The 27,119-nt window shown below is 32.8% G+C and overlaps 2 protein-coding genes across 2 annotated transcripts in view; one reads left to right on the top strand and one right to left on the bottom strand.

Annotated features, from left to right (window-relative positions):
- Positions 1-27,119, top strand: part of RB1 (RB transcriptional corepressor 1) — a 154,421-nt gene that overhangs the window by 110,558 nt on the left and 16,744 nt on the right. The window lies entirely within an intron of this gene.
- On the bottom strand, positions 1,508-27,112 carry LPAR6 (lysophosphatidic acid receptor 6). Its single transcript, XM_033104562.1, has 2 exons — positions 27,094-27,112; positions 1,508-3,360 (listed from the first exon to the last, which is right to left on the bottom strand). Exon 2 carries the CDS (start codon positions 2,672-2,674, stop codon positions 1,643-1,645), a length of 1,032 nt encoding a protein of 343 aa, XP_032960453.1. The 5' UTR covers positions 2,675-3,360; positions 27,094-27,112; the 3' UTR covers positions 1,508-1,642.

Here is a 27,119-nt window from a genome sequence, read left to right as displayed (position 1 = left end):
AATATGTGCACAGCATATACCTGTATACTTCTCTTGGAATATAAAAGACAATGCTTAATTTCTTCACTAGTTCTTTTTCTTTTGTTTGTTCGTTTGTTTTTTAAGGATTTATTTTGCTTTAGGTTTATCTAAAGGAAACCATGCCTCCCTAAAGAAAATCCCCTACTGTTATTTTATTGAAATGGCAAATAACTATGATTCCTCTGAAATCATTGCAGCCTAAACCCAGAGAACAGCAAAAATTAAATTTAAATCTTAAGAGTATTTGTCCAAAGTGATATTCAGGACTTTAAAGATTAAGATGTAAATATCAGATAGTTTGAATGCTGAATTTAATTACATGTTTTTTTTCTTAAAAATACTCTTTTTTAGTTAACTTTGGAGAACTGCTTGAATGAAAACAAAGACATGTTGGAAAAGGAAAGCTTCAGTGTAGTTGGTACAGCATATCTATTTATAGTTCAAAGTGCTACCTTTTTTATATTTAGTGAAATGAAAACGTAGTTGTACTTAATTATTTGCCCTTGTAGCTTTGCTGCTTTTTATACAAGGAATTATGTCCTTACTTAATAAATTATTTTGGCGTACAGCAACATTTTGCCTACTTGAATAATATCTCAGCTATTCGTTATCTGGCTTTAAATTTTCAAAAGATGGAAGGGAAGTAATACCTATATTGATCCCTTTCTCAGTGCCAAGTATTGTATTTTATTATACTATCTCACTATCCATCGGGTTTCTCTAACCTAAAATACTTAAAATACAAGTTATTTATTATGAAATAAATATACCTTTAAAATATACCTTTAGTGGTGTTTTATTTTTTAAACATTTACTTAGCAAAATAACATTTTGTTAGTTTCTTCTCAATTTTTGTGGTGTGTATATATGTGTATATATATATATATATATATATATATATACACACACACACATCATTGTGAAATTGAGTGCTATTACAGCCAGACAATGGGTCAAAATAGTAATTTTAAAGCATACTATTATATAATTAGATAGCGTCTGCTTTTTATGATTTGCGTACAAAGACAAAACCCTGAATCTTGTCTGTAAGTGTAACTGCGCAAGATCTTCAACGTTACTGATTATTCTACAGAAGACTTCATTTTTAGCTATTTTTTTGAAAAATACTCCAAAAATGCTTATTTTCAAATTACTTTCCATTCTCATTTATGTTATTATAACTTAAGAAACATGATTAGTAGTTTCAATTCAGAAAAACAAATTAGATATATGTCGAATAAAAATATTAAACAAAACTTTTAATTGTAAATCATTTAGTATAAAATTATTAAGAACTTCAAAGACAGTACAGGTAGTCGTCACATGATTTAAATCGTAGTCACTGTAGACTGAACAACGTTTTTAGGGATTTTTTTTTTTTAATGAAGAGTAAGGTACAAATCAAAATGGCTAAGAAAAATAAAATAGAGTGTATACACAAATAGAATACATTTGAATGCTTAACACATTGAATACTACTTTTTTTAATACTAAAAACTTTAAAATGTCCACGTGCTTATTTTTTTCAGAGGTGGAGAAATAGTTGTCCAAGAAAAAACCTTTTCACAGTTGAAGAAACTTGGAGGTTCTGTCCCCAGTGAAGTCCCAGTTTTCAGGCAGCTTATATTGTAGACTCACTGTCAAACATCTTAGTTTTTAAGGTCTGTAGGTTATGTTGAATAAAGTTCTCTGTGCCTTGAACTTCAGAAAATCTGGAGTCATTTCTCCTAGACCAGTTTTTCATTTTTATTGAATTCTGAATTGTTTCTGACGTGAAGTAGTAAACTATTGGGTCAAAGCAACAGTTTGAAACAGCAATGCAGAGTGTGATTGGGTACATGGTCCTTACTGCTGCCACTGCTGAGCAATTAACAAATGTCTGTGTTCTCATAAGAGAATATAAAATAAGGTTGATATTATAAGGTACGAAACAGAAACAGAATATGACCAAATGTACAAAAATCATTTTTAAAATTTTAGTTTTGTTAATTTTGCTTCTACTTAGTGTAACAGGTTTATTTAAAATTCTTAGCACCATACTAGAACAAGTTACGTTTAAAATTAGAGGAATAAAAAATCCCACTATTTCAATAAAAATTACAATCCGTGAGAGATATGTTTTCCATGTGTCTTCTGGAAAATTTTCAAAGCAGGCTTCTGAGGTACTGTTACCCTGAGAGTGGGTAGACTGAAAAAAAACTGCTGGTGCACTTCCTCCCATCACAGTTAACCAGACAACAAAGCAAACGAGTTTTGCATTTCGTTTAGTTCTTAGAGTCCTTGACTTAAATGGATAGACGATTGCCAGAAATCGATCTACACTAATGCAGGTTAAGAACAGAATGCTTCCGTACATGTTGGTGTAAAACAGCATCACTGAAATTTTACAAAGTAAATCTCCAAATGGCCAATTCCGTGTTGTAAAGTAAAAAATCCTGAAGGGTAAAGTAAAAACAAAAAGCAAATCTGACATTGCCAAGTTAATCATGTACGTTGTAGTTTCATTTCGCATTTTGAGGGTGCAGAGGAAAATGTATATGGCAACACAGTTGGATATTAACCCAAGCACAAACACCATGCTGAACATGCACCCATACAGAGTGTACTTAAAGGAATCATCGTAGGAGCAGTTGGAGCTGTTAAGGCTTACCATTGTAAAGGCAGGTCCAGCTTACAATGTTGAAGTCCTTTGGTTTGCAGCAGCCTGTTTTGGTATTCAGATTGTGGCCACTTTAAAACCTCCAATGTGTTTGCAAACTCTTTGGATCTTTGGGTGGTTTTATCAATATTTCCTTTTTCTCCAGAACCTCCAAAAGAAACATGAAATCTTTTGCTATAAAGTTTCCACTTGATTCTTCAACAGGAAAATAGTCTCATTTTCTAGTCTCCAGAAAATCTGTAAATCCAGGGTTTAGTTAACCAACGAGCAACCTTTGAAAAATGTAGTCAGTGAAGCCAACCCATTGAATTATAAATTTTAGAGAAGCGCTGTGTCCCGAGACAGAATAAATGTACTTGTCTGGTAAACTTGTATTTCAGTAGTCAAAATGATATTCCAAAATTAAAGTTTCTTCATGCTCCAAAATGTTTAAGCGAAAGTTGGCTGTTTTATTTTGCTTTTCAATGCAGAGTTTCAGAGAGTTAAACATTCCCAGTTGGTCTTATTTACTTCTTGATCCTTTTAAATGAAGTTTTCCTTTTTGGTATTCCAGCAGTGGATCCCAGATGGTGGTAAGCAGGAGTCTTTTAAAAGTTCCGAAGTAAATTCCTGAGCGTGTTAGCTCTTGCTGAAAGAGGTCTTTTCCTCTGTTGCCAGCTGTATCGTGTGATGGACTTTCTCTGAAGTAAAAAAGAAAGGCTTGCTAGCTGGATTTGTAATGTGACATCACAGGAAAAGAGGCTGGGCTTGGACAAAGGAAGGTTTCAGCCAGGTTTGTTTGCAGTTCCTTAATGTGATAATGTGTCTGCTGAGAGTACCGGTATATACCTAGAAGGCTTGCAAATGGTCACTGTTTAGCAGAAACGTCTGGCCATTAATTTTTTATGCAGAAATGCCTTCTGGAATGATGGCCACCTTTCAGGGAGTTTTCTTTCCTTTTATTTTTTCTTTCTTTTGGTAGTAAATTATAATTGAGAAAGAAAAAACAAGTCAGTATTAAGCCTACTTCTTTCTTAATTGGTTTTGTGTTTAGGATCTGACTTTTTTTAAGAAATAAAATGTATATGAGTGTGTATATTTAAATTGAAAGTGATAGTATAACATTAAAAAAAATGTTTAGTGACTGAAAGAAATTTAATCTTCAGGTATGAAAAGGATTCGCTTGAAAGACTGGCGGTAGTTTAGCCACTCTTGGCTTCTGTTTTTCATAATTACTCCTCAAGATTAAATTTACTTTAATTGCTATGACTGTGAGTAGTTCCAATCGTGGATCTCTTTAGTTTTTGATAAACAATTTACTAACATCTTGCTCTTTCCTATAAAATTGAGTTAATATTTTAGGGAACTTGCAATTTTTAAATTACCCGCCACTAAAGAATATATTCAAGAATTGTTTATGTTTGGTGTGTCATTAATCTTACTTACACACAGAATGAAACTGCATCTTTTCAAAGGAATTTTATATTCATTCCCCCCCTCTACTTACCCCTCTTAATATATGTCATTAACGATATATTGGAACATGGTTCAAATTTGTCTTCGTTTGAAAGCTCCTATATTTATATTTAAAGTTTACTCATTTTTTTAAAGCCCAGAGAAATTGGAAGAAGAAAGTATGTGGGATGGGGTAGTTGAATGTAGATGTTATTTCCTCCTAAAGAACTAAAGATATCACAATCTCTGGTCACAAACATGGTTTTCTTATTTTAAATTACTATTTTTCAGAAAAGGCTAGATTCTGTTGTATTCTACTGTTGTTATGTTCTAGTTTGGTTCAATTTGGGCTGAGCAATCTTTCTTTCTGTATCACTTAAAAAAATACAGAGAACTTAAGAGCAATTTTTTTTTCTTTATAAATTACTTAGCTAATTTAAATATAATATGTTGCAATAACATAATTTATGCTGGTTTTGTGCCTTTTTAATTTGAGCTGCACTCTCGTGCTCCGCAACTTTTATTTGTTAATAATCACCCCTATATTGTAATCTATTTTTATTGCTTTGACTAGGAAATTCATCATAAGTAAGACAAAAAATGAGTATTACTTAGAATCAGTAAACTTAAAACTTTAATGGGCTGAATTTCTTTGTATTTCATTGATATAGAAAAAAAGGTAGTATATATATCATGTTAGAAGTTGGGAGGAAACTGAGGGATGAAAAGAGGAGTAGTTAATAAGCTTGAATTCTCATTAGAGAACTTTTTTTGTTATAGTTTCTTAGTGATCTACTTTCAAATTGATAATCCCTTTAGTCATTAAATAATGAAATCTAAGTACTTATATGCCCTGCTTTGTTTATTTCTATTTTCATTTTGAATATGGCATTTTCTCAAACGAAGAGTTAAAATTCTACATTGGACTATTCTTCCACATATTAATGTTGTTATTCACTTGACTTCTTACTCACTTACTTAGCTGTTCATTTGTAGTTCTATCATGCTTGAGTTATTGGTGCTTAAAAAGGGATAGATCCCTATTGAAGTAAGCTTTTTGTTATCAGTATATTATTATATGTTTATATTTCTAACTCTTACACAATTCTTGACCCTTAGTAGATACTCACATGTTTGCTGGTGTATAAACCGTATCAATAAACTTGAATTTTGTTAAAGTTGTTTCTACTGAGGAAGAGCAATAGTAGAGGGGCTGTTTCAACAAGGAAGATCATTGAATGCTGGATTTTTTGGAGATATTTAATTTGACTTCTAATTAAGGAACCAAAGTAAAGTTAGATACCTTGAAAAAATTTTCAGTTAATATTTGATAAATAGAGTAGCTACTTACAAAGGGAGCTAAATAAATAGAAGGAATGGAGTATATTTAATAGGTCCTTTTTTGTTCGGTAGACTGAGACCAAACTTATTTTAATGCAAGCTTTGTACTCTTCTGAAAGTTAAGTCTGTGAATCAACTTATTCCTTATATGGGATTTTTTAAGGGGGTAAAGTAACATGTATAACAGATTTGAAATTTAGTGAATCTCATTATGCAACTCATTACTTTTCAGATTTTACTTGCATCAAGAAACCAAGTAAATAACCATTTGGCCAAAAAGTAGAGGTTTTCTTAATCATTACAGTAATGGTATAAATCATTTAGTTGTATAACTAATTTTTATCGGTTTTAGAGAGGGTAATATTCTATTAGTTAACCATTAGAAGTTTTAGGATTTGGATAACTTCTGAGTTCTTGACTAAATTTCTGCTACAATTGTGGCTTTGAAGCAGCAAGAAATCTGATTTTTCATGTTTGATTTAAAATAGGCTCATAATGATATTTGTCGAATGAATAAATAAACCTTTATTGAACACCCACTTTAAACAAATGTGTAAACTGGGCTCTTCAGCCATTCTTCCTTTTCTTCTTTTTCATACTGGTTATTTCTAGCCTTGATAGTTTATCAGTTTTACCTTGCCCCCTCTTTATTCTCACTGCCACCCTTTTGGACTAAACCTGTTTGCTGTGATCTATATAGTTGTAACATCTTATCTTCTTATTTCTGGTCCTACCCTCTTCTAGTTTCCTCCTGCCAGAATTGTCACAGATCAACTTGAATGAATCAACTAATTATTTATTTATTTATACACCTTCTTGCATTCAAAATGAATTTAAAGTAGATTATACTTTTAAAATGTCAAAACTGATGAAAGTAAACATTTAAGATTTTAGCATTTTATTATATGTAAATAATACCTAATTTTACAAGTTTTAAAAGAAAGTCTGGAATAGTGAAACATTTTAAATGTGAGAGAAACTATTTTAAACATTAGTCATATTCACTATTCTAAAAATTACTTATTTTGAACACGTAAATGTTTCCAAAAAGAAAAAAATATATAAAATCTTAAAATGCAAATTCACATCAGATTAATAAAAGAATAAAATCCAGGTGCTAGGGGGGAAAGAGAAGGTTGTGAAGGGCATTGTGCGAAATAATGTTATAAAAATCTAGGCTAAGGGAAGCTGCTGCATTTGACACAAAGCAAAAAAGGAAAACATAATGGATTATGTAGTTTTCATTTAATGAAGGAAAACATTCCCAAGTGTCAAGGGGAAAGCTTTCCTTTGTCTCAGAAATAGATTGTGAATCTTTACACATGAACCATTCAGTGGCCCCCACAGATTGTTTTCTACTGGTAGGACATATGCCTTTTCCTGTTGGGTCTCAATTCAAGAAAAGCACCCAATGTCAAATTGTGGTTCTGAGAAAACATGTTATTTGTTGGTAGGTTAATATAGTCCAATTATATGTGGTAATTTGGTTTAATGTTGGGGCAAGTTTGATAGTATACTGCAGAGGATCTCTACATGAGGATCTTGAAATCTCTGAAGTCCCTGTCATACACATTCCCACAAGGATTCAGTCCATGGCCTGAAGTGATTGTCAAATAGGATATCCTGTGACTAAAAACAGGTAAGAAGCCACAGATCTAAAGAAATGAAGGATTGGAAGATCCTGCAGCTATTCCTCTGAAATATCTGGATATTTCTGAAATATTTTGAAACTTTTTTCTGGATAAACTAGAAGGAATCTAGACTATTAGTTGCTAGTGCAGATCCTTACGAATGCAGTAAAAGAATTGTGTATATAGGCAACAAATGTAAATCTATAATTTTTTATTTAAAATAGGGAAGTATGAAAGTGTTGTGTAAAGAGCACAGGTAGATCAGAGACGCTTAATATACAATCACATGACCTTTCTAAGATTCTGGCTTGGCTATAAAATGAGGGAGTTGGACTGCTCAAAGGTCCCTTCCTGCTTCTATGTCTGATTCTGATTCTTTGAATAGTCTGAATGCTTAAGCTACTGGATTGGGTTTTTTCACTCTTAGGTATAACAAATCAGTGAGTTACTTTTCATTCTTTACATTTAAGGATTTTTGATTTTGAAACCAAGTTGTATAAGAAATATTCTTTGCTTAAGCCAGGAGTCTCATAAGAAGAATTTTGTTAATATTTTGTTATACTATAAAGATTAAACATTTTAAAAAGCCTTTCTTTTATATTCCTATAGCACGCTTCTTTAAAACATCTTTCCTTTCCAAGAGACAAATAGGATACCATGTTCTTTCACTGTAAAATTTGTCAGAGAGGAATTAATCAAAACCTTATTCTCTCATTAAAAGCTTTGATGGCCATAATTGTTGTACCAAAATAACATTTTGTACCAAAAATAACATTTGAGAATATAAGATACTAAGTACCCAGCCCAATTCCTTGTACGTTTGTCAAATTAAAGAATGCAATTCAGTAAATGCATAGTGAGCTGAAAGTAGAATTCTAGTTTTGTAGTCAAGTTTTCCCATTATAACAGATATCTTCCAATCTTTTTTTAAATTGTTGACATAAAATGGGAACCTTGATTCATTAGGTGTCTGTTAAGCAAACAAAAATTTTGTTTTTAGATGTGTACACTATATAGACATTGTTTGAAACACTAAATTCTAAAATTATATAAATTTAACTTAATCTTTTAGAGTTTTCCATTTTTCTTTAGATTAAAATCATACTGCAACTTTGCTTCGTTTTTAGCTTCATCTTTAGTGATTAAAGAAAAATGGTTGGAATTGGAAAAAGCACTGTGCCAAGTTTTATACAGAAGAAGGAAATACTTGTGCTTCTTTCAAATAATTAGAACAAAGGTTTTCTGTGAATAATAAATTTAACATTTTTCCACCAGTGTTTATTATCAGAAATCCAGGGAATCTTCATTTTATTTCAGTAATCACTTACTGACTTTACCCATTCCTGAGGGGTAGAGATAGGGAAGGATTGCTCTTTCTTTCAGCATGCTTCTAGAAAGCTAAATGCTTGTGTCTAGAAAGCTGTTATTTAATACACCCAAATTCTTTTGTTCTCAATAATGAAGTTTTATGCATATTAAAAGTTAAGCGTATTTGTTCCCAAATTTATGTTTGCAGCTTATACATGTTATAAAATACAAGGGCAAAAAGGTCGTTTTTAGGAAAACCAAGTTCAGTGCTTTGGGATAACTTAGAGGGAAGTTGTTAACAATATGTCATTGAGTTAGATGTGTACATACTTCTGTTAAAGATTCACAAGGAATGCCATAAGAAACTAAAAAGATTAATTCTGTAGTTAAGATTGCTTTGTAAATGTCTCTATGTCTGCTACACATAGTGAAAATCATAAACACACTTTTTTGGTGTGGGTTTATAGAAGAAAAATAACTTGGAACTCTACTCAAAAAAGAACCTTGACCCTACATAGAGTTTTTAATAAATATACATTTTATATTTTTAAAAACTCAAGTAACATGTTTTTAAAAATGTGTGTATCATTTTAAAAAGGTTTCCTGTTTAGTTTTTTTGATTAAGTGGTGACAATCTCATCAAATAAGACAACTTCTGTATCAGCAACAATCAATTGGAAAATGTGATGGAAAACAAGATTCAATTTAGAACAGCAAATAGTATAAAATACCTTAAGAATAAACATAGGAAAAATCATGATCTAGATGGAAATAAAAGACCCAAAATTTTCATAAAGGCCATAAAAGAACTCTTGAATATATCTGTGTGTGTGTGTGTTTGTATAACCCAGCAATTTATTTTTAAGAAAATTTCCTTTCCCTTCCCATTTGTATCGCTATCAGTAGTACCTGTTTCCCCACACCCTCACCTAAACCAGTTATTACCAGACCCTCTCTAAATTAATAGATCAAAAGTAGTATCTTATTTAATTTGCATTTCTTAATTAAAGTTGAGCCCAGAAATAGACCAAGAACCTAGGAGGAGCATAATATATGGTAATGTTAGCCCTTCAAATCAGTGGAGAAAGAATAATATGGATAATTCAGTAAATGCTAGTGGGTCATCAGGATAACAATTTGAAACAAAAGTGTACTTAAAATTACTCTTTAAAACCAAAATAAAAAACTAGATCAAGAATTTAAATGTATAAAATGACTCCATTAAAAGCAAAGACTCCATAAAATTTCTAGGGAAAAAAAAATGAGTGTACTTAAAAATAGTAGAGTATTGAAGGTTTTCTAAGTATTATATGAAGTCTGCAGTTTTCAAAAAAAGATACATTTGACTAAATTTTATTTTATTGCAAGAAACACCATAAACAAAGAAATGTCAGTGTATCATATTGCACTTTCTATAATAGTTAAATGCCAGTTTTTTATAGAAATGTATTAGAATAAAATCAATAAAAATTAACACCTAGTCAAAGAAAATGGGAACAGGATCTGAACAAGCATATCATATTTTTCTTTTCACTCAATTTTAGATACCCAAATTAATATTTTTATTTTTAAAGTTTTGGTCTTCAAAATAAAAATGAGTAGGCATTTTGATTAAATTTCTGTTTTTTTTTCTTTTTACACAAATCGCAAATTTTAAAGATCTCGGTCTATGAACATTATTAAAATTACACTTAAAAGCCGAAACACATTTGACTTTAAGCATTTGTGCAGATGTTTTGCTCTTAACCCAACTAGAATTCAAAGAAAGAAACTGACTCTGTAACAGATACTGATACTCAAAGGTATATTAATGATTATTATTAATAAGAGTCTAAGCCGTAGTACTCCATTCCCAGAACAAAATTTCCACAGTCACTTTTTCATTAGTTTGCTAGTGTGATCATTTTAATCAACTAATTTCACATTCTTGAGATGCTACCATTGCTGCTTCAAAAAGGTTAGAAACAAAAGACCGGAAGGACTGACTTTTGTTGGCCTCCTTTAAAGCCCAGCGTTTTGTTGTTATAAACAAAAGTGTGAATTGTTTCAACCTGACCAAGAAAAAAAGGTAGCTGGATTGTTGTTCTGGTTATACAGGTAGGGAAATAGGATAGGAGCATTGAAAATTTTTTCCTGCTTAAGTTATCATTTTCTCTGGGTATGCTGATATTTATTTGTTTATTCAATAGCAAATATTTACTGAGTGCCAGCTGTGTGCCACGTGCTCTTGTAGGTGCTGGGAATACAGCAGTGAATGAACAATCCCTGAGTTTATTTAGGGGAGACAGGCAATCAATAAATAAAGTTAATACAGTTGATCATAGGGTGGTAAGTTTTCTGAAGAAAAATACATTTAGGAGGAAAAGGGGGATGTTCTAGATAGGGAGTTCTAAGAAGGACTTACTGATAAGGGGACATGTGAACAGAGTCTTGAAAGAAGTGAAGGAATGGATCATGTGGATAACTCAGGGAATTAACCTTTAACTGATAAACAGTCTTTAAAAAGGTCTCCAATCTGTATTTCCAGCCTCATCTTCTATAACTTCACTCACTGGGTTCATGTTCCCACGATTTTCATGGCAACTGGAAATTTCTAAATAGTGTTTCAGTTTGATGAAATTCTCCATGTTTACTTCTGATACTTGTTTTGCATGACACCTCAGAAACTAGGAATTTTGTTTTGTTTTTATTTTTGGCTACTTGACTGTTTTTCAAGCTAAACACTCGTAGGAGAGAACCTATCTTTCATTAAAAAAGAGCCCCAGGTAAATAGTTCCATTTCAAGTCAGATCCTACCCTGACTTCAATCTCCCTGTACAGTTACTATTTTGTCTTTTACTTCTTGATGCTTTGGCTAGTACTCTGTTACCTCAAGGACTGAATGTTCCTCTCCTGAATTCAGTTTTCCTGATAGCAGTGACATCTGAACCATCTATATCAACTGACTTCCTTGACTTCAGTTAATTATCTGTCGTATATATCTTGAATAAGCTTCGAGGATCCTTACGGTACTTACAACCCCCTTGTCTTTTCTCCATGATAACATAGTATCCTCATTTTGGATCTACCTCCATATTCTTGCCACTGTATCTGTCCTTTTAAAGAGTCAACTTTTAGCCTTATTCTCATGTTTCAACAAGACCATTACCCAGCCCTACTGCCATCTGGAACCATGACTTCACTGTTCTCTGACCCAACTCTGCTGACTTTCTAAGCACATAAAATGACATCATTCTATAAGTTTTGTTCTCAAAATTTTTTTCCTAGGAATAATTTTTTTTTATTTCAGATGTAAGAGAGACATTATTAAGGCTCTTAAACACTAATAAGAGAAAGAAAGAAATTAGAAGGAAAAAGATAATGTAACTCTACTACTCTAATAATCAACTGTTTATAATTTTCCAGGTTTTTTAAATATGTTTTTCTTCAGATACAATTGATATTATATTAGTGTCAGGCATACATTGTAATGATTCAATATTTGTATATATTGCAAAATGATCACCACATTAAGTATAGTTAATATCCACTACCATACGTAGTTACAACATTTTTTTCTTGTGATGAGAACTTTTAAGTTTACTTTTAGCAACTTTCAAATATACAATACAGTATTAACTATAGTCACCATGCTGTATATTACATCCCCAGGACTTAGAACTGGAAGTTTACACCTTTTAGACTCCCTTCACCCATTTTGCGTACTCCCCACCCCCTGCCTCTGGCATCCACCAGTCTGTTCTCTGTATGTATGAGCTCTCATTTGTTTGTTTTTATTCCACTTGTAAGTGGGATCACACTGCATTTGTCTTTCTCTGTTTGGCTTATTTCACTTAGTGTAATGCCTGCATGTTCCATCCATGTTGCTTCAAATAACATAGTGTCCTTTTTATGGCTGAGTAATGTGTGTGTGTGTGTGTGTGTGTGTGTGTGTGTACCACATTTTCTTTATTCATCCATCTATTGACATTTAGGTTCTGGGTTTAAGATTTTGCTGTTATGTTTACATAGTTGAAATCAGAGAATATCTTTAAGGTTTGGAAGGAAACACTGATTTTTCTTTTTATGTGCTCTTAGGTAAGAACACTTTCTACTGTATCTTTTAAATTGTCTTAACATAAATTTCTCAAAGTGATTTTAGCCACCATCCATTCTAAACAATATGAAAAATTAAGTTAGTTTCTGACATGAATATACCTGTAAACCACTGAAGCCTCAGTATCTTCTATTATGACATATCTAAAATGTAAACTGTTCGGAATAGATTAACTTTAGACTTTAATCTTTTTTTTGAAAAATGCGTATGATCTTTTCTGTTTGGAAAAATACAGTTAGGTCAAACAGGAAAATGTACTTTGATGTTTTAAAACATGTAAAGTCACTTTACGTCGTCTACTACTTTGTAAATATAAAAACAGTCTTTGTTCAGAAGCAATAACATTCTTCCCTAAGATGTATAGTGTCTGAAAGAGAGAGTTGAGAATCTGCTGCCTTGCTTCATAATATAGAGAAGGCTTTTTCAAGGACTTCCTCAAATACTTCTTGAAGATGAACCTGGCAAACATTTTCTTTGGAGAATTTCTGCCACTAAATAAGCCTTAAACAAGTATGCTACAGAGGATAGACTTACTTAAACTAAACCATTTAAAATTCTAGTCAGAAACACTATCAAATCCTATGACGAGAACACAATTCGTATTTGATAAAACTGTTTCAACTGTTAATGAAAATGCAGTCTTTCCCTTTAGTAGAAATGCTCTACATGATAAAACAATGATGTCTTTTGGAAATTTTTCAGCTGAACTAGAGAAATGGATAGTTTGGCTTATTCAGATGTGTTCCATTCATCAGCTTTGAATTAGTTTTTTCTTGAGGAGGAGCATATCTTAAAACTTTTGTTTTCCTTACCTCAATATTTGTTTAAATGTTACATGAAAATATGTTTTTAAAATATTGATAATTAGTAGAAGTCATTTCTTCAGTAATAACCTTGCATTTGATCATATTATAAATTGAAACTTTAAAGGTTTAGTTAGAAGTCTAAGTAAATCTGTTTTAGGATTCAGTCTTAATAATGAAAAGGGAGATTTTTTGTTTATGTATTTATTTATTTTTACAGACAGCTTATTTCACGATTCCAGCAATGTCTGGAAATAGCATTAATCATTTGCTTCAGGTATTTTTACCCTACAAGCCCAAGATTCCTGAGATTCCCTTCCCCCAGCAGGAGGCTTGGGGCAGCAAATGGAACCAGCAGAAGGAACCCAGCCACAGCGGGCAGCCTGGCCTGAGACTCCCCATCGCTGCCCAGAAACAGCTGGGCTGTGGAGGGACACCAGTAGGGAGACTCCACCATTACCTCGCCTTTTACCTTCCCCTTCCCCTGCCCCACCCCAGCTAAAAGGCACCTCGCAGCCTGGCCTGACAATAATGTGTAGGTTCATTTATCCACCCCCACAGTCAAGATACTGAATAGTTCCATCATATAAGCAACTACACCCACATCCCTCCAGCCCCCCCATACCTGTCCTAACCCCTGGCCCTATTCACATCCCCTCTATTTCTAAAATTTTGTTATTTCAAAATGGAATCAAACAGGCTTAATCATTTAGGATTATTTTTTTCTCACTGAGCGTAATAATTCTCTGGAGATTCATTTAAGATATCGCATATATCAATGGTTCATGCCTTTTTATTGATGACTAATATCTCAGCATGAATGTACTATAGTTTTCTTTAAACATACACGCACTGAAGAATATCTAATTGGATTGAAATTTTTTAACCACTGGGTCTTCAGAGTTCTTTATGTATTCGGTATATGCCTACTGGTCTTTTGTTGAGTACATGGTTTGCAAATAATTTCTTCTAGTAGCTTTGTTTTACATCCTCTTCACATCGTCTTTCTCATAGCAGAAGTTTTTAATTTTAATGAGGTCCAGTTTATCAATTTTTCCTTTTATGGATAATGCTTTTGGTGTCACATTTAAAAACTCTAGATTTTCATTTTGCTTTTTAAAAAACAGTTTTATAGCTTCATTTTTTATATTTTAGTCCATGATCTATTTTCAGTTTATTTTTGTACAAGGTTTGAGATTTAAATCAAGGTTGTTTTTGTTATTTTTTTTTGCCTATGGGTAATCAGTTGTTCCAGCATCAAACCTATCCTTTTTCCATTAATTTGCTTTTGCACTTTGTTAAAAAGAGAACAAAGAATAGGTGGAACAAATAGATATAGGATTTAAATTAACCATATAAATAATTGCATTAAATATAACTGGTATAAGCACCTCAATTAAAAGGCAGAGATTGTCAGACTGGGGAAAAGAAGCAAGATCCAACTCTGCTATCTATAATAAACCAATTTTAAACATAAAGATATAAATATGTTAAAAGTAAATGCATGAATCAGAAAATTAGATGCCTAGATGGAACTGTGGATAATTGTAAGGTTTGTATTGTGGTGATTAGGTGGTTAATAACAGTTAACCAAAGAGAATATTGAAAGAGTCATAGCTGATTGGTGATGAGGGTAATGAGTTCATGTTAATATGACCATGTTAATATTTGAGATGTTTGCCATATATACATGTGGACATCTGAGGTATCTAGTTGGAAATGATGGATCTGTAACTTGAAAGAGTAGTTGTTGTCAGAAATGTAGACTTAGGAGTAATATAGATAAAATTAAAGCCATGATAGTGGCTCAACCAGCATACATATTGGCAAAAGGATCCGGAGGAACAGCAATATTAAAGAAGTAATTAAATTAATGGGAAAGAACTATCAAAAAGGTCACGTCATGCCCCACATTTTCTATTCTAGTTTCTATTTGCAAAGCAAAATGGTCTTATCGTGATTTGGCTTAGGATAGTGCAAAAACATTTCCTGTAATGTAGGTCCAATGATATTCCTTAAAATACTCAGAAAACAATAGCAACTCCTGTCTTCCGCTTCTTCTATTGTTAATATTTCTACCAGCACTGGAGACCTTGTACTTAATTGGATAATCAGAATTTCTTTTAGGAACACCTTGACTTAATGGCTTTTAAGTCCTTTACTGTCTGGAGAAGTTCATGTTTGCTTTAGAAATGTATGTTAATTATGAAAGATGTGGAGTAGACTTACAGCTTCTACTCTTTCTGTCCATATTACTTATTCGGTGGGATTTATACTAATCTTGCTGACTTCACAAAATTAGGCGGCAAAACAGAGTGAAGTATTGTCCAAAGAGTGATTATGCTACAGTTAATTTAAGTAGTTACATAATGGCATGAGATAGCTTGCCTGAGTCCAAGAGAAAATTGCTGTCTGAGTCCTGGTTGGAAATAATGCTACAGAGACGAATAATAAATTTTTGAAAGTTAAATATTCCATTAAATCTTTAATTTACAGTTAAAAAAAAATCAGTTGCTGTGTTAGTAATCTGTTTCTGTGTAAGAAGTTACCCCAAAACTTAACAACTTAAAACAGCTAACGTTTGTTATCTCGCCCCATTTCTGTGGGTCAGGACTCTGGGAGTGGCTTAGCTGCATGCTTTTGGCTCTGGTTCTCTCAGGAGAGGTTCTCAGGTTGTCAATCGAGGCTGTAGACAGTTTAAGGCATTACTGGAATTGGAGAATCTGCTTCCAGGTTCACTCACGTGGGTGTTGGCAGCCCTCGCTTCTTCACTGGCTCTTGTTGGCCAGAGGCTTCATTTGTTTGCCACGTGAACCTCTCCATAGGCTGCTCACTCCATGGCAGCTGCTTTCCCCAGAGCAAGAGATCCTAGAGAGAGAAAGTGCCTAAGGCGGAAACTGCAGGTTTTTTATAAGCTAGTCTCAGAAGTGACATGCCATCACTTTTGCTGTATGCCATGACCACACAGACCAACCCTGGTATAATGCAGGAGGCTGTAAATACCCAGTGGCAGGTATTATTGCAGTTTTCTTGGAGGCCAGATGCCACAGTAGATATTTGGTGTCAATTGGAGAGAGAATTAGATCATCAGTTTTCTTCTTTGTGCTTTGCTGTATTTAATTCAACCCATGATATGGCTATGTCATATAATATTCGAGAAAAACTTATTGAGTGTCCATTATATGGGAGGCACTGGGATTTTAAGAACTCTCTAAGTCCTACCTGGACTCTTATTCACCTGCTTAAAATTCTTCATTGAATTCATCTCTTGCTATTTCCTTGCTATGCAATTTGTGTTTTAGCTTCATGGAACTAATTATTTCTGTCTTAAAAGTTTATGTCCCAGGGGTGGTTCTGAGCATTTCGCACTTATCATCTCATTTAATTGTCAGAACAATCCTATGAGGATTACAAGTGAGTTGTGTTCTCCAGCTTATTTCACTTAAAATAACTTCATTTTTAGGACTCAACTCAGGCTTAACCTCTTCCAGGAAGTTTTCCTTAATTTGGATTAGGTACCGGTCTCTTGATTTCTGTGGCACCCTGTGCAACTTACCACTCTGTACTGCGATTTTTAAATTCTTTCCTTCATTAGATTAGAAACTGTAGCATGGGGGTTAAAAAACAAGGGCTCTGCAGCCAAAAAGCTTGGGATCAAATCCTGGATCCACCACTTACTAACTGTGACTTTGGGCAATGTATTCTTTGCTGACCTTTCTTCACTTTTAAATTGACATTTAAAAAATAGTACTTTCCTCCTAGAGTTTATTGTGAGAATGGAGTATAAAGTGCTTGGTGCTCTGCTTGGCACTCAGTAATGTTACCAATAAACTCTTTGAGGACAGAACTGATTGATGATTATGTGCCATGTGCGTACCAAACCTCTGTGTAAATTATTTTATTCTCACAACAGCCCTATGTGGATAGGTACAGTCTTCTTAGCATTTCTAGTGCTTGTCACAGAATGTGAGTATTTGTTGAATGGATGAGTGAATGAAAAATAGATGGAATTGTGGGGCGTGGAGCAATTTGTAGGAGAATACAACAACATGGAAATACAGTTAAAAGAATGACAATAAGCAAGAAGTTTTAAGGAGAAAATGAGCAAATGAACATGACTTAAAAGTAGTGTAGTAGCTAACACCACGCATTCTAGAAACAGGTAGACTTGGGTTTGAATCCCTGCTCAACCATTTATTAGCCGTATCATATGGGATAAATTTCTTATGTGCTTCAGGATCTTTATCTGTAAAGTGGGGATAATAGTATCTATATTATAGACTTATTATAAGGATTAAATGAAAATAATGTATGTAAAATATGTAGCCTAGAAACTGGCATACAGTATATGCTCAATAAGCATTAACTAGTACTGTTATTAAATTTAAAGTATCATGAAGACAGAATTTTGATAGTGAAGGAAATAAAATAGGATTATGAAGTAATGTGGTATTGACTTTGAATCATTAATCATAGTTATCAAGATCAGGCATAACCCTTGCTAATCAACACGCAGTTTTTGCTGTGGTCTGATGTAAAGTGAAAAATTAGTTCTCATAAACTAAAGTTAATGAAATGTTTCTAATATTCTGTCTTCTTACTCTGTCATCACTTTTGCCCAAATGCTGGGAAAATGAGAACCAAAAGTCTTCTGGTTATTGCCCATGTTATGATTTATGGAATTTCTGAATTTCACAATAAAGGCTGTACTTTTTACATCTGACTGACGTCAAATTTTCCTGGCTTATTAGTATTCTCAGAAATAAAATTTGGGAACTGGTTGAAAAGATGTCTTTTGAAACCTAAAAGACATGCAATTGTGCAGTTACAGTATTGTTGTTTAAGAAAGGATAGTGAGTCACTTTTTAGAAATTCGTATCAGAATTAGAAAAATGCAGTTAGCCATTCTTAAGGCGATAGTAGAGGAGGAGATATCTGTGTATACATACACACACATACACGTATATACCGGGGATGCCAAAAAAAAATGTATACACATTTTAAGAAAGAAAAAAGCTATTAAAATTGTAATACTCAATATATATCAATAACAAAAGATGAACACAAGTCATGATTGACCTCAGCAATTACAAGAGGTGCCCAAAGTGGTTACCATCAGCGTTCAGACACTTCTAATTACGGCAAACTACTGCTTGAACAACGCTGACCAAAGTGTCCACTTGTATACATTTTTTTGGCACCCCCAGTACACACACACACACACACACACACACACGTATGTATATATATGTGAGAGAAGTGGCAGGGATAGGGTGGGTGGAAGCTAGAGAATGGTAGAATTGCATTAGAATCTGCTGAGAAGCTTTTCTAAAATGTAGGTACCGTGTTTCCCTGAAAATAAGACCGGATCTTATATTAAGATTTGCTCCAAAAGATGTATTAGGGCTTATGTTCAGGGATGTCATCCTAAAAAATCATGCCAGGGCTTATTTTCTGGTTAGGTCTTACTGTCGGGGAAACAAATTATTCTCCTTTCCTGGGCATATCAGTATCTTAGGGGTTGAGGAGAAACCTGGTATGTGTGTTTAATAAAGCCCTCTATGTAAATTACAAGTTATGCTAGAAGGTAGGAGTTCACCTTATAAAATGTAATTGAAAAGTAAAGTCACATGTTCTAGAAAATATTAACTGTTTGGTTTTTTTTTGAGTCCTGGAACAGAAGTAGTTAGAATTTGGGAGACAACTTGAACTATATTCTGTTTGGCAAAGAGGAGGGAAGCAAGAGATAAGGAAGACATCTTTCTTCTATGTACAATTTTGCCTAGGTGGGGGCCCTGTTAATTTTCATTTTCTTATGGACCAAGAGCTAATGCATATTTCTTTTTCTCTCTTCAAATATTTGTTATTCATATGTATACACTGATGGGAACATGACCTAAAGTTTAATTTTTTGGTTAAAATTTGGTATTTTGGCTTTATATATAAAGATTGAGCTAAGGCATCCTACTTTTCCTTTCTTCCACTGCATCAAACAATTCATGACCAAAGACCAGACTCAATATTAATTCTGATTTGGTTTAGCTAACAACCATCATTTTAAAATGTACTTGCACTCATAGGCATAGGTTTCTTTATAAGGGGAAAAAAGAATAATTTTTCAGACTTGCTTAACTTTCCATTTTTTAAAACTTTTAATGTCATTTAAAAAATTAAAGGAGCTTAAAAAGAAAGTTCAACAGATAATTACCAGAGAAAGCAAATTTATTTTAAACTCTCTTTATTTGCAAGAAAATTATGCCCCATATTGTAATACTCACAGTTTACTTATTAAAAAGTGGAGATGAAAAAACGAATCCCGTAAGCATCCTAAGCCTGACCTGTGTGCCATTGATAGTCTAGGCTTGAAATTAATCATTAGTTTCTGAATTCCTACAACACTTAAAGACATACCACACAGTTTAACAATGCTTGTTTGCACAGATTTTAGTATAATAGTTTAACAGTCAATTTTATTATTTTATAGTTTGTAGATTTTTTCATTGAAATTAGGTACAAAAATCAACTTGCCATGGCTATATGATGTGTTGAAACTAAGGTGCCAGAAGAACCTTCTGTTACTTTTACATGTTAACTCACTATTGCACCCATATCTGGCCAACGTTGATTTTAAGACTCCGGGGCAAGAATGGTCAAGGGCTTTCCAAAGCTACAGCAGGTATAGAAATAGTAATGTACATACCAACAAAAACTGGTAGCTGGGATCCTAGGCCCAGCTAATAAGCTACTCAGATCTCGTTCAGTTTCAGAATTTAAGGATTAGGAAATGCTGGAAACTCTGAGTTGGTCCACCTAGAAGTAGAAGCAATAAAGCCCAAGACTAGTGAAATTCTTCAGTAGTATTGGCTTCAGTTTATAGGTTTGTTTTTTAAAAACTATACGATGTTTAATCATTAAACAATTGTTGTCATAGAACTTTGGCACTGTGAATAGGTTAAACCTGCCATAATATTTACTGTCATGGAATAATATATCATTGGTAAAGAGAGGGTACTGTTAGATTCCCAAAGGCAAAAATCTGGTGATTTTGATTTTCTGATATAGAGGCCCTCGTTAAGAGGCAGGAAAATGACTTTGTGATCATTTATGGATATGTTTTTGTTTTTGTTTTCGTTTTACTTTACAAATCCTAGTCATCAGCATTATTAATAGATAATTTGGTGATTCCTCACAGAAACAGGACAAGCATGTTTATTCTCACCTTTGAATTCCAATCTACCCTTCTTGTGCTTTTCTGTTTAGTCATAACCCTGTCTTCCTTCCAAATTTGGCAAAACATCCTTGAACTTTCATCATATTCAGATATGGTAGCTTCCTTTCATGAACTTTCATACCCTATTCCTCTTTTAATGTCTGTTTCTCATACTATATTAGTTCCCTTTATAGTATTACTTCCTCCTATTATATGAATTTTTATTCATTTTGCAAATGTTCATTGTAGATATTCTTATTTCATCCATTTGATTAGAGTAAGATCTTTTCTTTAGATTAGGAAGAGTAACTTTCCCACAGAACTTGTAAATTTCACATATAATGATTCTTCAACAAGGTTTTGTCATGACTGTTAGAAAGGCACAAGCCCTCCTTGGATATACTTGCTGTGGCCATTGAGGATAGTACTGGTACAAGTGGAGTTCTGACTCTTGTAATCCTTCATTCACAAAAGTGGCTATCTTGCATAAATTTTGTTATCTCCCCTGGTGCCACCTACCCAGAGCAAGTATGTCAAACATCCTTAAGTAAACCCTGACCCAGTTTTAGAAATCTTGGCTAATTTTGAGTTAGGAGTTCCTTTCTTTAGATAATATTTTAAAATTAATACAATATACAGAACATATTGTATGAATTACAGTTTTAAAAAACACTTTTAAAAAGACCCAATATCACATAAAGTTTTTGAGTTCTTTAAAATGTCTGCTTTTAGTTTATAATTTAGCAAAGAGACCACTGTTTTGAGAGACTTTTAAAAAATTGCTTTAAAATGGTCACTTTTAATGGAAATCTACTTAGAATTTGGTGCCTGTTTTGCTTAATTTCTAAAGTTTAACTAGTTTGTTTTGCAAACATTGTTCAGCCTGGTTATATAAATTATCTAGCACAGTCAGAAGACACATAGTTCATCATTATATTTTTATATTTATTTAAATACATATCAATAATTATTACTATAATCAGTAATTAATTATAATCTATAACTTATTTATAAGTAAACGTAATTATAACTTGTAAATTATATTAATAATTTATAATTAATAATTTATTAATATAAATCACATATTAAATATGTAATATGTATTGTACCAAATGATTACCCTGGAGGGGGAAATATTTTTATATAAGCTCTCATTATTTGGTAAATTATGTAATTATGTTAAATATTATAGAAGTTGGAGGTAGTCATCTCTGATTAAGTATGGCTATGTGTTGTTTTCTTCTAGAAGAATTATTGTCAAGAACATTTGGTTCTATTAAATAGTATGTAATACCAGGGTTGCCTTGATAAAATTAATTTATTTACTTGTTTAATTGCTGCTGCTGCTTATTATGCTAAAGAATTAATGAAAATTATAGTACAGGTATAGTAGGTCAGAGCACAGGCTATGGGTCTTCACTGCCTAGGTTCAAATCCCTGTTTTGCCACCAATAAGCCTCATTTTCCCCATTTGTTAAGGGGAGACAGTATGCTACATCATAGGGTTTTTGTGAAAATTAAATGCACACACATAATAACCATCTACTACATAGTAGCTATTTTTGTTAATAACTAATGTTAATATAGATTTTTTTTCAGTAAATCCTTTGGATAAAGATGAAAATAATTAATTAATAAAATATTTGTAATAAAAATGTCATAAATATTCTAATACTTAACTAGTTCTAGGAAGCTACTCTGTTTATTTTATATTTTTAAAAAACAGCTTAAGGGGCGGCTGTGTAGCTCAGTTGGTTAGAGCGCAGTGCTCATAACACCAAGGTCGCTGGTTTGATTCCCACATGGGCCAGTGAGCTGCGCTCTCCACAACTAGAGTGAAAACAATGGCTTGGCTTGAAGCTGATGGGTCCTGGAAAAACACACTGTTCCCCAATATTCCCCAATTAAAGAGAAAGAAAAAAGCTTAAAAGAGTTTTGGTTTTTACATTTATAAATCTCGAATGTTATTATCCCACACTCAGAAAGTATTTTTAGTATATAATACAGTATTCAAACATAATTTACTAAAATAGCTAAATCTTCTGATCCATAAAATGAATAATGATAACATTAAGTCACTGATTTATTTTGAGGATAAAATGAGATGATACCTTTGGAAAAAACCTTTGCAAACTGAAAGTGCTTTAATTCTTGTCTAACCAAACCATGAAATAGATGCATCATTCTATTTTGCCAAACGTATCTTAACTAACTTTCATTGTCAATTTAATGTTCAGTGCCCAAAGAGTAAATTTCATATCAAGGTCATGCAAATACGAGTGAATGCCTCCTTAAATTTTGAATCCTGGCACCTCTCTTGCTTTACCTTAGACTTGGCCCTGTTTTATCCTACTTGTAGACATTTTTGTCTTGGTAGAATATAGGCTCAAAGACATTTTTGTTGATGACATACTACTGCTAAACTAAAAATAACCCAGAGTTTATTTGTAATTTCATCTTTTCAGTTCTGCTTACTGTGAAGTTAAAGACAAGTATATAGCAAGAATTTTCTTTTATTAATTTCACAGATTACTGTAGTTAATTCCTGAGTTACATGCTACAACTCCAAAGTTGTTTGCTGTCATTGGGCGTGCTACCACACCTGTCTGGCATATGCTTCACACATGTTGAAGCCAGGAAGTTGGAAATTGATAGAAAATTGTGTTACTTGTAACAGAGCTAAAGCAATATGAAAATGGTGAGCTCTGTAACCTGGAAAACATTCCTGAAAGCAGTACAGCAAATCATTTACTTATTCAGCAAATATCTGTGGAACCCCAATTCTGTGTTAGGAATATAATAGGGAATGAGGTATAGTTGAACTAGCTATCTCTATATTAGCGATTTGTGACAAGAAAACGTCTATTCTAAAATATAATTTGTATTGTAATCAGTGTCCCATTTCTGTTAGCATACTCAAACTTTTTACCATGGACTTGAAGATTCTGCATAATCAGGCATCTCTCTACCTTTTTCTACTGTTTCTTTTGCCTAAAAGAACACCAGTTTCGTAGCACACACACTCATCTTTTGGGATATCTCTGACCCCTGCTCCTCTCAAAGCACAGCCTCCTCCTCACCTTCCAGTGTGATTGGAAGATATCGGAGAGTTTCGAGTAGGAGGAGCATATGGGGAGCAGCTCATTAGCTCTGGTGAGGAGAGATGGGAGGCAGCAAGAGTAGAAGCATGGAAACCAATTGGTAGGCTGCTTTTGTGGTGGTACAGCCAAGGTACTAACGGCTGAGGCTCTACTAATCTTAGAGGTGATGAGAAGAAGGTAGACTTGGATATATTTTGAAGTTAGAACTAACATGACTTTCGTGGATTGGGTAGTGGAGTGAGCGGGAAGAATAATGAAAGATGACTCCTTTTATGCTTTGGGCAACTGGATATAAGGAGTGATAATGATATGGGGAAAACCGGAGGCGGGCAGGAGATTTTTGGTGGTAGAGGATAATTAAAGTTTCTTTTACATACAGACATCAAGTGAACATGTTGAGTACGGTGGAAGAGGACAGATACTTCAGAAGTGACCTTTCAGATCTGTCAGTTATCTGACAATTGGAGGATAGTTTACCTTTATGTCCCTACTTCTCAACATCGGGCCTGTTAGAGAATAGACATAACAACAAATATTGGTGGGTGGCTGGGTGGCTGGATAACTACGTATACATTTATACGTTTGAACAAATACATTGTTCCTTGTATAAAGGCATTTATATGTATAAGTAAGAATAACAACCATAATAATATCAAATATATAGCACTTACTGTGTGCCAGGCGCCATTCTAAATGCTTAACATGAATTAACTCACTTAATTCTCACAATGCTAGGATTTAAGTTATTGTCATAAGTATCTGCACATAACAAAGTTAGGCAACTTGTCCAGGGTCATGCATCCATTGTGTTAATCTGAAACACAAGCAGTTTATATATGGAAACATAATCCATATATGGGTTAAGCCATATCTGAAGAGAAAGTAAAATGCCTTAGTAGCATACATAAATTCTATTAAAGACTCAGGTTTATTTGCATATCTTTGTGAGTCTCAGGTTCTCCTAAAATACCTTTGTTTGAGAGAAAAATGGGATTAGTCTATTCCTTCTGAATATATGTGGATTTTTACCTATATTTCAGTTAAATAAAGGTATTCAATTCATCAGTGGCTAGAAAACAAAACATTGAGTAGACATACATGCCTTAGCTGGTATTAATTGTTGTTAGCGTTACTTTACTCAAATGAAAGCCATTACTTAGGTTGCCCTTCAGAGTGCCCCTACTGAATGTAGGAAAGAATGACTTGACAATAGAAATTACATTATGCAGATTGCAGAATAAACCAGTATTGTTTATTTTTTTTTAAAAAAAGATTTAGTTTAACTTAGTTTATTGTGGTTTTAGTCATGTAGAAGTTTTCAATTTCTAAGTAATCACAGTGGTTCACCTTTTTCTTTATGACTTCTGGGTTTGGGTCAAACCTCCGATGTCCTTATCAAAAAATTATAAAGATATATCTTGTATTTACTTTCAATTTTGTTTTTAATATAAGTAATTGGTTTTCTGTATAGTGTGAAAGTATAATAATCTGTTTTTCAAATTTCTAGCTAACTTTTCCAGTACTTTTTATTTTTACAAAATCTATTTATATTTGCAATATTTTATATTTTTACTTCTGTTGCACCACTTCTCAGCTTTTGATATAAACCCAGCATCTTGGCAACCTGTTTTCTTGTCCTTCTTTGTTCAAGCATTAAAAGAGTAGAATATGTATGCTCCCTCTTCCTTTTGATGGACTTGCAAATAGTCAACTCCAGAAAATTACAAGATTTGAATCAGTGTTTTTAATAGTTCTTACTGCTGGTCTTACTTTTTCGTAAATGGTATTTTTTAAATTATACTTTTAAACTTTATGCTTGGTATGTAGAAAAATACAATATTTCATACTGATTTCATAGCAGTAACTTTGCTAACCTCTGTTATTCTAATAATTTCTCTGTAGATCCTTTTGAGTTTTCTTTATTGACAGTCAAATCATTTGTGAATAATGGTATTTTTGTTGTTTCTTTCTTTCCTATCCTTTGATCTTTCCTGTCTTTCCCATGTCTTACTGGGCTTACTGGAACCTCAACTACAATGCTGAATAGAAAGCGTGATAATAAGCAGCCTTCTCGTCTCTGAGATTTTAAAGGGAAAGCTTTTAATATTTCACTGTTACATATGTTTGCTGTTGGTGTTTTGTTTGTAGATGCCATTTATCAAATAGGAAGTACCCTTCTGTTCCTGGTTTACTAAGAGTTTTCTTTCTTTTTTTATTTAAATTACATACGGGTTTTAAGATGAAAACTTTTTCTGCATTGATTTTGATAAGACTTTTCACCTTAGTGAGGTGAATTACATTATAGATTTTCTAATGTTGAATCAATTTTGTGACCTGGGTAAACTCAAGTTGGTAATGATATATTCTCTTTTTAACACTGCTGATTTGGGTTGCTAATGTTTCTTCTTTAGGATTTTTATTATCTCTGTTCATGAGTGAGAATGGGCTTTAATGTACCTTTCTGTAATGTCCTTGACATGTCTTAGTATCAATATGCGAACCTCATGAAATGAGATGGAGAATGTTTCTACTTTTTTCATTCTCGGAAGAGTTTGAGTAAAAGTGGAATTAATCTGTTCCTTGAATGTTTGGTAGAAATCACTAGTAAAACCAAAGGTGCTTGATGTTTTCTTTGTGGGAAGATTTTAATTACTGATTCAAATGATTTAATAGTGTATAGGACTATTGAGGTTATTTTAATTCTTTTTTATTGTTATGTTAATTTATATTTTTGAGGAATTTTCCACTTGATGTAAAATTTCCAATTTATTGACATAAAATTATTTATAATAGTTCCCTATTATCTTTCTAATCTTTCTGATGATGGTCCCATTTTTTGTTTCTAATACTGTTTATCTGTCTCTTTTTCCTAGTCAGTCTGACTGGAGGTTTCTTTAATTTTATTAGTTTTTTCAAGGAACCAATTATTAGTTTTGTTGATCAAATTGTATTTTATCTTTTTTTAATTTTATTAAATTTTGCTTATATTTTTATTATTTACTTCTTTCTACCTCCTGTGGGTCTTTTCTGTCTTTTTCCCTAACTTTGAATTTTTAATACCATGTTTCCCCAAAAATAAGACCTAGCCAGAACATCAGCTCTCATGCATCTTTTGGAGCAAAAATTAATATAAGACCCGGTATTATATTATATTATTTATGTTACATTATATTATATTATATTATATTAAGAAATGGTCTTATAGTAAAATAAGACCGGGTCTTATATTAATTTTTGCTCCAAAAGACGCATTAAAACTGATTGTCTGGGTAGGTCTTATTTTCGGGGAAACACAGTATAAGCATTTAGATATACATTTTCCTAATCCTTTATTTGTGTATAGTACAAAAATTGGCAATTGGAATTTTCAAAGTGGAAAAAAAAGATCTAATTTTAATTTCTAAATTGCTACTGTCAGTTGTGACTAAATTTATAGCACTCAACCATGTCAATATGATTTTATTATGTACATAGGAAAATCATACTTACCAAAGTTGTTTTAATGTCATCTTGTT

Source organism: Rhinolophus ferrumequinum, chromosome 4 (genome assembly GCF_004115265.2).
Source record: "Rhinolophus ferrumequinum isolate MPI-CBG mRhiFer1 chromosome 4, mRhiFer1_v1.p, whole genome shotgun sequence".
NCBI classification, from domain to species: domain Eukaryota; kingdom Metazoa; phylum Chordata; class Mammalia; order Chiroptera; family Rhinolophidae; genus Rhinolophus; species Rhinolophus ferrumequinum.
Note: the sequence above shows the minus strand (reverse complement) of the source record. Positions and strands in the feature narration are given on the sequence as shown.